At 42.0% G+C, this 12,210-nt stretch overlaps 1 protein-coding gene and 1 long non-coding RNA gene across 2 annotated transcripts in view; one reads left to right on the forward strand and one right to left on the reverse strand.

Moving 5' to 3' along the window:
* Positions 1-12,210, forward strand: part of LOC106814335 — a 29,856-nt gene that overhangs the window by 8,478 nt on the left and 9,168 nt on the right. The window contains exons 2-5 of the mRNA XM_014818636.1: positions 912-972; positions 1,337-1,682; positions 2,192-2,230; positions 2,385-2,448. Coding sequence (XP_014674122.1) covers positions 912-972; positions 1,337-1,682; positions 2,192-2,230; positions 2,385-2,448 — 510 coding nt within the window. The remainder of the gene's footprint in view (positions 1-911; positions 973-1,336; positions 1,683-2,191; positions 2,231-2,384; positions 2,449-12,210) is intronic.
* Positions 4,815-5,586, reverse strand: LOC106814336. The gene is made up of 3 exons (XR_001394593.1): positions 5,542-5,586; positions 4,993-5,031; positions 4,815-4,834 (listed from the first exon to the last, which is right to left on the reverse strand). It is a non-coding gene; the product is annotated as an uncharacterized LOC106814336 (long non-coding RNA).

The following is a 12,210-nucleotide window of genomic DNA, read 5'->3' on the forward strand; positions in this document are numbered from 1 at the left end:
AGATTGTAATATTAGTTTTGTCTTGAAAGATAAACAAATTACTATTATTAATTTGTTACTTGATAACAACAATGTTTTTGTCCACAGCCAACACAACCCGCTCATCCCTCCACGTGTGGAAATACATGGTTCCCGCTGACTGGCTGGAGTAAGTTGGTCCCGAGCACTCGTAATGGCTGATGCTATAGCCCAGCGGCAACTGTACGCGGGCTATAGTACTAGAGCTAGTACTAGTAGTAGTAGTAGTAATAATACTACTAGTACTACTACTAGTACTGCTCATAGGGTCTATGTCCTCCAGGTTACCGCCGGAACGTACCCTGGGTACCCTGGTCACTATTTGATATGGTTAGGGTTAGGGAGTAGGCGTAGGCGACTCCCCAGACTCGTTAGTGGAGTAGGCGAGGTACGGTCCGGCATATTAGATAGTACTAGGGTACGTTCCGGTATACCGGACCGTACCTAGGGTACGTTCCGGCAGTACCCCGAGGGACATAGACCCTCTCAGCTCTAGTACTAGTTAGTAGTAGTAGTAACACTATAGCGTATAGTACTAGTAGGATTATTGCATAGGCCCTACGTATAGGCTATAGCATTCACCTGTCAATGGTATCGCTCTGCACTTGCAGTGTAAAATGGTGGAGCCTACATTTCCAGAGCTACCCTGAGGCTGTGTAATAATGTGTTGTATCTCTACACAATTTTAATTAATGTTCAGGGTGGCTGCGGGTCCAGATTATCTGTACATGTATATTACCATTTACACTGCAGTAGGTTCAGTGTTCAAGACCCAAAGATTCAAAATACAATGTGTTTATCTTGTTTCCAAACATTGAATCTTCTAGACAGCATAATTAACTTATTGAATTAACTTGTTGTTTGAATACTATCTTTATATTTGCAAATTGCAGGAAGGCCCAGTAAAGAAAAATGTTATAGATGTCATTGACTTATGCGAAAGCGTGGACGAAGGTATGTTTACCTGTGTAAGATTAGAATTGCCATTTAAGTTATGGTTAGATAGCTACTGGTGACGTTTTGTTAAATGCGAATTTAAAAAAATCATGCTGGTTGATTTGTAAACAAGCATAATTGTGTACGGAATGCGTATATGTTACGTGCTGTTATACAAAACTAATTTTAATAAGTTCATATGTTCTAAGATAACAATATTGGTTGTGCCAGCGTCTAACGAAATGATCAGCTAGTGAATTATATTTTTAACATTTTTGCATTTTTTAGTACTCGGGTACAGATCCATTGTCCATAATGCAAAGAGTTGTTGGGTATCATTTCACAATCCATGACGTAGTGTATCTATCTCGTGTTTCTACAGGCAGTGGTGCGACTGACAGTGGGATCGGCATGGGTGTGTCCGGGAGCTCCATGGTGGACAGCGATACTAGCATGTCAACACCGTCTGCTCGCGTCTCAGTGCTGCCCTCTACCCTGCCAACCCCTCACCCTCAGCTGTCAATGCCTGCCCCTTCACTCCCAACGCTACCAACGCTACCAACGCTACCAACGCTACCAACCAACCAATCAACACCGGCCACAGACTTTCATTCAATCGCTGCTAGAGGGCCGGTGTTGCGGAATCCATATGAATGCAGTTGGTTGCCACCTCCTCCTAGGTTTACCAGCAATGACTTCGGTACACATAAGTCCCAGCAGGATAGACAGTGAGTACAGGGATAAATGCTATCCCATAATCACCTCTGTTATGTATTTACGGTATGAATGTTTGTCTGCGATTAAACAATTTATTTTGGTCTTCCATCATTATTATCCTATATGCTAATTTTGCTCATATTTTTCCTAGCTTTATTTTCATAGTCCTATCTATGGAGTTGACAAGATTTCGCAAACTACAAACAAATGTATATGGAGAAAAATGCCATTATTTAAAGATACTGTCGGATTGTGCGAAATTAAAAGCCGTATATAAATATATTACCAGGAAGAAAAAGCTGGTTAGTGCTTGATACCGTACTATATGCACACTGTATACTAATAAATGCAAAACACGTTTGAATGACCATGCTTGCATTCTTCATCAACTGGTGATTTGGTTAAGTTACTCAGTGCATTGATCCTCATTCGTAGTTATCTAATTATAATTATAATTCCTGAATGAGGATGTCAATATGATATATGATTTCTGATCTCTGCCTATTTTTCTACATTATAGCCAGCAAATGTACAAAGGAGCATCAAGGATGTGTCTAAGGTATGAAACTCACTTTTGTACTTACTTTTAAAAGTCAACTTGTACAGCTTTGATGCACAGGTAAACATCTTTTTCACCCCAATATTCATGAAATACGGCAGGTAGGGGCGAGCAACAGGACACAATTTTGACAGATGTTGTTTGTTTATTTTAGGAGTGGCCAGCAGAACTGGTCAAGCTATCGCGACACACTACCTCAAGACCTGCTTGGAAAAAAGGTAACAACAAGTCCCACCTGCGTCCATCCAGTTACAATTAGCTCATCTAAAGCTGGGTCCGTGAATCGTTTCAAATCTACATCATGCATCATTTCTAATTGCTTGCGAAAAGACAAAAACTAATTTCGTGCGGATGTTTTGAAGGCAAGGATCTGTCATCATGATCGATCATTTTGCGCAAAATGATGATCGAGCGTGAAACTTTGACCGATTCCCAACACTAGTTGATGACGTCTGACATGCCTCTCCCTGTTTCTCCTGCTGTTACAAGCGTGGGAGATAACTTGTATCTCAGTCGCGTGAGATATAACTTGTATCTCCATTATTACCAGCGTGAGATATAACTTGTATCTCAGTTGTTACAAGCGTGGAATATAACTTGTATCTCAGTCATTACAAGCGTGGAATATAACTTGTATCTCAGTCGTTACAAGCGTGGGATATAACTTGTATCTCAGTCGCTACAAGCGTGGGAGATAACTTGGATCTCAGTCGTTACAAGCGTGGGATATAACTTGTATCTCAGTCGTTACAAGCGTGGGAGATAACTTGGATCTCAGTCGTTACAAGCGTGGATTGACAGTTTATATCCCGCTGTAATGACTGAGATACAAGTTATATCCCACGCTTGTAATGACTGAGATACAAGTTATATCCGCACAGCTTGTAATCGAATGCGAGATACAAGTTATATCCCACGCTTGTAACGACTGAGATACAAGTTATCTCCCACGCTTGTAACGACTGAGATACAAGTTATATCCCACGCTTGTAATGACTGAGATACAAGTTATATCCCACGCTTGTAATGACTTGAGATACAAGTTATATCCCACGCTTGTAACGACTGAGTATACAAGTTATATCCCACGCTTGTAACGACTGAGATACAAGTTATATTCCACGCTTGAAACGACTAACATACAAGTTTTATCTCCACGCTTGTAACGACTGAGATACAAGTTATATTCCACGCTTGAAACGACTAACATACAAGTTATATTCCACGCTTGTAATGACTGAGATCCAGAGTTATATTACCACGCTTGTAACGACTGAGATACAAGTTATCTTCCCACGCTTGTAACGACTGAGATACAAGTTATATCCCATGCTTGTAACGACTTGAGATACAAGTTATATCCCACGCTTGTAATGACTGAGATACAAGTTATATTCCACGCTTGAAACGACTAACATACAAGTTATATCCCACGCTGTGTAACCGACTGAGATACAAGTTATATTCCACGCTTGAAACGACTAACATACATAAGTTAGTAGGTTCCACGCTTGTAATGACTGAGATACAAGTTATATTCCCACGCTTGTAACGACTTGAGATACATTATCGTCCACGCTTGTAACGACTGAGATACAAGTTATATCCCATGCTTGTACGACTGAGATACAAGTTATATCCCACGCTTGTAATGACTGAGATACAAGTTATATCCCACGCTTGTAACGACTGAGATCCAAGTTATCTCGCATGCTTGTTAACGACTAACATAACAGTTATATTCCACGCTTGTAACGACTGAGATACAAGTTATATTCCACGCTTGTAACAACTGAGATACAAGTTATATCTCATGCTTGTAATGACTGAGATCCAAGTTATCTCCCATGCTTGTAATGACTGAGATACAGGTTATATTCCACGCTTGTAGCGACTGAGATACAAGTTATCTCCCACGCTTCGTAATGACTGAGATCCAAGTTATATTCCACGCTTGAAACGACTGAGATACACGTTATATTCCACGCTTGAAACGACTGAGATACAAGTTTATATCCCACGCTTGTGAAATGACTGAGATTCAAGTTATCTCCCATGCTTGTAATGACTGAGATACAAGTTTATCTCCCATGCTTGTAATGACTGAGATCCACGTTATATTCCACGCTTGTAATGACTGAGATACAAGTTATATCTCATGCTTGTTAATCACTGAGTTAACAAGTTATATCTCACGCTGGTAATAATGGAGATACAAGTTATATCTCACGCGGACTGAGATACAAGTTATCTCCCAGCGCTTGTAACAGCAGGAGAAACAGGGAGAGGCATGTCAGGACGTCATCAACTAGTGTGGGAATCGTCAAAGTTTTCAGCGCTCGATCATCATTTGCGCAAAATGATCGATCATGATGACAGATCCTTGCCTCAAAACATCCGCACGAAATTAGTTTTTGTCTTTTCGCGAGCAATTAGAAATGTATGCCATGATGTAGATTTGAAACGATTCACGGACCCAGCTTTAGATGAGCTAATTGTAACTGGAGCGTGGACGCAGGTGGTGACTTGGTTGTTACCTTTTTTTCCAAGCAGAGTCTTTGAGGTAGTGTGTCGCCGATAGGTTACCAGTTCTGCTGGCCACTCCTAAAATAAACAAAACAACATCTTGTCAAAATTTGTGTCCTGTTGCACGCCCCTACCTGCCGTATTTCATGAATATTCGGGGTGAAAAAGATGTTTACCTGTGCATCAAAGCTGTACAAGTTGACTTCTAAAAGTAAGTACAAATTGAGTTTCATAACCTTAGACACATCCTTGATGCTCCTTTGTACATTTGCTGGCTATAATGTAAGAAAAATAGCGCAGAGGTCAGAAATCATATTATATATTGACATCCTCATTCAGGAATTATAATTATATTAGATAACTACGAATGAGGATCAATGCACTGAGTAACTAACCAAATCACCGTTATGAAGAATGCAATCATGGTCATTCAAACGTGTTTTGCATTTATTAGTATACAGTGTGCATATAGTACGGTATCAAGCACTAACCAGCTTTTTCTTCTGGTAATATATTTATATACGGCTTTTAATTTCGCACAATCGCGACAGTATCTTTTAAATAATGGCATTTTTTCTCCATATACATTTGTTTGTAGTTGCTGAAATCTTGTCAACTCTCATAGATAGGACTTATGAAAATAAAGCCTAGGAAAAATATGAGCAAAATTAGCATATAGGATAATAATGATGGAAGACCAAAATAAATTGTTTAATTGCAGACAAACATTCATACCGTAAATACATAACAGAGGTGATTATGGGATAGCATTTATCCGTACTCACTGTCTATCCTGCTGGGACTTATGTGTACCGAAGTCATTGCTGGTAACCTAGGAGGAGGTGGCAACCAACTGCATTCATATGGATTCCGCACAACCGCGGCCCTCTAGCAGCGATTGAATGAAAGTCTGTGGCCGGTGTTGATTGGTTGGTTGGCTAGCGTTGGTAGCGTTGGTAGCGTTGGTAAGCGTTGGGAGTGAAGGGGCAGGCATTGACAGCTGAGGGTGAGGGGTTGGCAGGGTAGAGGGCAGCACTGAGACGCGAGCAGACGGTGTTGACATGCTAGTATCGCTGTCCCCACCATGGAGCTCGCCCGGACACACCATGCCGATCCCACTGTCAGTCGCCACCACTGCCTTGTAGAAACACGAGGATAGATACACTACGTCATGGAGTTGTGAAATGATACCCAACAACTCTTTGCATTATGGACAATGGATCTGTACCTGGTACTAAAAAAATGCAAAAATGTTAAAAATATAATTCACTAGCTGATCATTCTTCGTTAGACGCGTGGCACAACCAATATTGTTATCTTAGAACATATGAACTTAATTAAAATTTAGTTTTGTATAACAGCACGTAACATATACGCATTCCGTACACAATTATGCTTGTTTACAAATCAACCAGCATGATTTTTTAAAATTCACATTTAACAAAACGTCACCAGTAGCTATCTACCACCATAACTTAATGGCAATTTCTAATCTTACACAGGTAAACATTCCTGTCGTCACGCTTTCGCATAACGTCAATGACATCTATAACATTTTTCTTTACTGGCCTTCCTGCCAATTTGCAAATATACAAGATAGTATTCAAACAACAAGTTAATTCAATAAGTTAATTATGCTGTCTAGAAGATTCAATGTTTGGAAACAAGATAAACACATTCGTATTTTGAATTCTTTGGGTCTTGAACACTGAACCTTTCTGCAGTGTAAATGGTAATTATATGCATGTACAGATAATCTGGACCCAGCAGGCCACACCTGAACATTAATTAAAATTTCAAAATTGTGTAGAGATACAAACACATTATTACACAGCCTCAGGGTAGCTCTGGAAATGTAGGCCTCCACCATTTTGCACTGCAAGTGCAGCGAGCGATTACCATTGACCAGGTGAATCGGCTTACGCCTATACGTAGGGCCTATGCAATAATCCTACTAGTAACTATACGCTATAGTGTTACTACTACTACTAACTAGTACTAGAGCTGCGAGGGTCTATGTCCGGCTCGGGTACTGCCGGAACGTACCCTACGGTACGGTCCGGTATACCGGAACGTACCCTAGTACTATCTAATATGCCGGACCGTACCTCGCCTACTCCACTAACGCGAGTCTGGGGAGTCGCCTACGCCTACTCCCTAACCCTAACCATATCAAATAGTGACCAGGGTACCAGGGTACGTTCGCGGCGGTAACCTGGAGGACATAGACCCTATGAGCAGTACATGTAGTGAGTACTAGTAGTATTATTACTACTACTACTACTAGTCTAGCTTCTACGTACTTAGCTCGCGTACAGTTGCCGCTGGGCATAGCATCAGCCATTACGAGTGCTCGGGACTCAACTTACTCCAGCCAGTCAGCGGGGAACCATGTATTTCCACACGTGGAGGGATGAGCGGGTTGTGTTGGCTGTGACAAAAACATTGTTGTTATCAAGTAAACAAAATTATAATAGTAATTTGTTTATCTTTCAAGACAAAACTAATATTAACAATCTTTTTTGATCGCTTAATTTGTTACTTGACAACAACGTTTTCTGTCCACAAACAACCCAACCGCCCACCCCTCCACGTTCAGAAATACATAGTTCCCGCTGACTGGCGCTGCCTGCAGCGCAGCCAGAAATGGCCGTTTGAAGTTCGCAAATCGAATGTTCGTTTACACAGAAATACCGCAAGTAGGCCATTTCAACGATAGTTTAGCAGTTAAATTTTAGTAGCTGATATAACTTAAGGCATATTCACTTCGGATAAAAGGCATTTATTGCCGTACCACAGACATTTTATAGTCGGGTATAAGGCGGGTCTAAGTTGGTCCCGCCGCATCCTAATGGTTTGTTCTATAGCCAGTGGCAACTGCTACGCGGGCTATAGTACTAGAGCTATACTACTGCTGAGAGGGTCTATGTCCCCAGGGTACTGCCGGAACATATCCTGGGTACGGTCCGGTATACCGAAAGTATCCTGGTACTATCTAATATGCGGACCGTACCTCGCCTACTCCACTAACGAGTCTAGGAAGTCACCTACGCCTACTGCCCTAGCCCTAATCTAACTTAAACCGTAACCCTAACCATATCAAATAGTTACCAGGGTTACGCTCGGTATACCGGACCGTACCGCAGGTAGCGTTCGCGGCATATAGATAGTAGCGGCAGGATACTTTCGCGGTAATACGACGGGCGTACCGGCAGGATATGTTCCGGCAGTACCCTGGGGGACCATAGACCTGCTCGACAGTAGTATAGCTCTAGTAGCGTATAGCCGCGTCGCAGTTGCCACTGTCTATAGAAAAACTCCATGTAGGATGCGGGGACCACTTAGACGCCGCTATACCGCGACTGATAAATGTTGTGGTAGGCAATAAATGGCCTTTTTATCGCGAAGTGAATATGCCTAAGTTTATATCAGCTACTAAAATTTAACCTTAACTATCGTTGAATGGTGCTACTTGCGTTATTCTGAGTAAACGAAACATCTCGAATTTGCGGAAAATTCTTATCCAAACGGCCATTTCTTTGGCGTAGACGGTGCTAGGACATAGCCTAAAGCTTGCCTCTAAGATTTTCTTAAGTGAGGGAATAAATTATTCGTTTGGAATATTCCTTTACCATATAGCCTATTAATTTCGTGGGAAAATAAAATTGTGTGCTGCAAAGATAGAGTAGGGGTGGCGGTTTGGGCGGTATGTGCTTGTTAGAGGAAAAGGACGGGAGGCGATATTTGTTGTGCCAAGTAAAACAATTTAACGAGACAGTCAGGGACTACCACCAAAAGATTGTAATATTACGATAATTTGTCTTGAACTAGATAAACAAATACTATTATTAATTTGTTAGCGTTGATAACAAGAATTGTTTTTTGTCCGGACAGCCGAGAACAAAGCCCGCTCATGCCCTCCAAGCGTGTGGAAATACTGGTTCCCGCTTACTGAGATCTCTGCCATGATGAGTTTTATCAAGCTTGGCTCGCCACAGCTCGTAAATGCTGCATCTATACGCCCGAGGCGGACTCAACTGTACCGAGGCGTATTAGTACAGTACCTTAGAGCTTAGTACTGAGGTATGAGTAGTTAGTAATTAATATATGTCTTTAATGACTACTGAACTACTCGCAGTAATCTAATTATGCTCATAGGGAATTCGTGATGTCCTCCCAGCAGGTTAGCCGGCCGAGCGTACGCCTGGGTACCCTGTCACTATTTGATCTGGGTTGAGTAGGTAGGGAGTAGGGCGTAGGCGAGCTCCCCAGCTCGTTAGTGTGAGTAGGCGAGGTACGGTCCGGCATATTTTAGATAGTACTAGGGTACGTTCGCGGTATACCGGACGCGTACCTAGGGTACGTTCCGGCAGGTACCGCCCGCAGTTAGGAGATTATCGGTTATTGAGTTGCGTATGACTCTTAGTCTCTAGAGATTTACTCGTGTGCCGAGAGGTTGTGTGGAAGTGAGTTATAAACACTCATTAGCTTTTTCAATAGTATTTTTTAAGATCTTGATTGTAATTATTTTCTTTTTCTGGTTTTGTCATTTTTCTTTTTTTTTTGGTTAAATATTTAGACAAGGGGTTGTCTAGCAGGAGGTCCTTACTCGGCGATTCGTTTTTTTTTTTTTTTCTTTTGCATAGGCCCCTACCGTGGTCGCATATTGGGCTAATGCATGTCGAGGGCAACTGTCTAACGTGCGTATTTTAGCGGCTTGTGGGTGGCAACACGTCTGCAGCTCCGAAAAAATGGTGGAACGGGGGCCTTAATTTCCAGGTCCGCTGAGGGCTGTGTAATAATTGTTGTATGGGGGTTCTCATAGCTCAAATTATTGAAATTATTAATGTGAAGTGTTGGCAGGGTGGCTGCGGGTCCGATTATCTCGTGACATAGTAATCAGGATTTGTTAGCGCATATATAGCACACTGAAGCACGGATTCAGTGTTCGCAGAGCGCGCCACATATAGACTTCCAAAATACAATGATGTTTTATCTTGCTTTCCCCAACATGTGAATCTTCGGGTAGACCAGGGCATAGAGTTAAGGCCCGGTTATTTGTTCGGCTATAGGGGCTTTTGGTGTGATAGCTTGACCCTTCTATATCTGAGCTATAACGTTTTGTTAATTGTGCCGACTTGAAATTAGCCCGGAAGGCCGCACCGGTAGGAGAGAAATTTGGGTTATAGGTGGGTCATTGACTTTGTGGATAGTTTCAGAATAAGAGCGTAAGGACTTTGTAGCGTGTAGTGACTGTTTTATGTCGTTTTTTTCATCTTCTGCTCAGTTCACGATTAGGAACCTTGCGCGTTATCTTTAATTAGTTATGTGGTAGGATAGGCTATGGACACTGGGTGATTTAGAGGTTTTTTAGGGTGGGCTTACCACTGTTTTGGAATATGAGTTTTAACGGCGCAACAACGATTTTCGTGACGCTCTTCACTGCGTTTTTGTGTTTATTGCTCAAACATCAAGTTGAAATCTTTGTGTACGGGAAGTAGCGATCTCGTCTGAGGGTTACTGTAGAATAGTTATGTGCCGTGAATATTTAGGAAGATCTTTGGGCATACGTTGCATTATTATAGTTGTTCCAAATTGAAATTTATACTAATTGACTTAAAGGTTTGTGTGCAGCGTCTAACGAAATGAGTACGAGGGGCCTAGGGAATTATATTTTTATAAACGTTTTTATTTTGGCATTTTTTGTGGTAATATTAGCGGCGCGGCCCTTATGCTTAGACGTTTTTGTAGCTGACCTTAGATCATATGGGGCGGAAAAGGATTTTGTGGAGTTCCATTGGGCTATAAAATTCCTAGGCCTATTAATATGCTGAAGAATTAAAGGGGTTAAAAAAATACTGGGAAATATTTCTAGAACAATGGAGGAGGGAGGGAAGCCCGACGATGGGGTTGGGTGAGGAGTGGGGATGTCCGCTCCACGGTAAGCAGATTTTTTATTTTAGGGGTTAGAGAGGGATGCAATCTGGGAGGTGGCTTTTTAACCGTTATAGCTTTAGAAGGGAGAAGTGTAATAAAGGTACCGGAATATGTTTAAACAAAATAAAAAAATAAAAAAAAGGAAAACGAATTTCTGAGACTCAGGAAAAAAGCGGAATCCGCGTTTCCGCGGAAAATGTTCTGATCATCGCCTGTATATGTATAGACAGCGTCTTAGCTATGACCCTTGTGCGTCTTGAATTTATTGATTAGCTTAAGTTATTAGCGGTCATTCTGCGAGTCATAGGCTGAATGCCAAAATGAAAACGAAACGCTTCACGAATTTATTTTTAATGCTTCAATCACGACGTCGGAACCAATTCTGCTGTTTAGACGCATGTGACAGCTCAGGCCTACCAGCTAAGCAGAAACAGGTTAGCACTGTCAGGTTTGGAGTAGTTAGCCACTTTAGTATAGTACTAGTAGTAGTAGTAGTATAGTACTAGCGAGGATAAGGATAAATATAGGGGAGGGAGTTATGAACTATAATACGTGAAATTCCAACATTTGCTTGCCTAATGTTACAGATGAATATTAGTGCCAACTCGATCAAAAATTAATCTATATTAGCTTGGACATCACCTCTCAACCAAACTTTACTTTTTTAGTTTCCATCGGCTCTTTTTTTATGGAGATATAGCTTTTGAACGTAGACGATGTAATAGGTTTGAGCTAGGCTTGTGGTTAGCTTTGCCTTCGCCGTTCCTAGACTGTTGTTGATGTCAGTGTGAGAATGGTCTCTTGTCTGTTCAGCTGTCGGAAGATCCCCTGTTGGGTGGCAGCGGGAGCAAGCGGGTGTGATGGGGGGTTTGAAAGTATGTGTAACCGAAACAGCCCCCGGGGGCATCTTGGGAGACACGGGAGCAAAGATTCTCACCCTGCATAACACAGTTGGAAGGCGAGGGAAGAAGCCGTAAGGCAGCACCAGGCTGCGGTCAAAAGTATGGAACATGTGTGAGTTCAAAGCTATAGTCTCCAATAAAAGAAGAGTATGGAAACTAACGTAAGTTTGGAGTGGAGGGTGAATGTCCAACGCTAATTTAGATGTAATTTTATCGAGTTGCACGTAATTATCATGGTAAAATTAGGCAAGCAAATGTTGAATTTCCGTATTTTGGAGTGTCAGTACTCCTCCTATAGGTGGTCGTGGTTATCCGTGTGACTAGAGTAGTATTACTAAAGAAGTAGTGATAGTATGGATTTACGGCTCACGCTACTATCTATTACTATACTACTAGTATCGGCCGTGCATGAGGGGTCTCTATGTCCCGGGGCCGGGGTAGCTGGTTGCGAACGGGTACCTGGACACCCCGTAGGTCCGGGTATACCGGATACGTACCTGGTACAGAGCATGTAAATCAAGCGGTGATGTTATATGCTCTGGCCTGGTACAATCTCATATGCCCAGACCCGGTACGCTCGCGCCTACTCCACTAAACGAGTCTAGGGAGTCGCGG

This window comes from Priapulus caudatus, unplaced genomic scaffold, assembly GCF_000485595.1.
Source record: "Priapulus caudatus unplaced genomic scaffold, Priapulus_caudatus-5.0.1 Scaffold906, whole genome shotgun sequence".
Classification (NCBI taxonomy): Eukaryota; Metazoa; Priapulida; class Priapulimorpha; order Priapulimorphida; family Priapulidae; genus Priapulus; species Priapulus caudatus.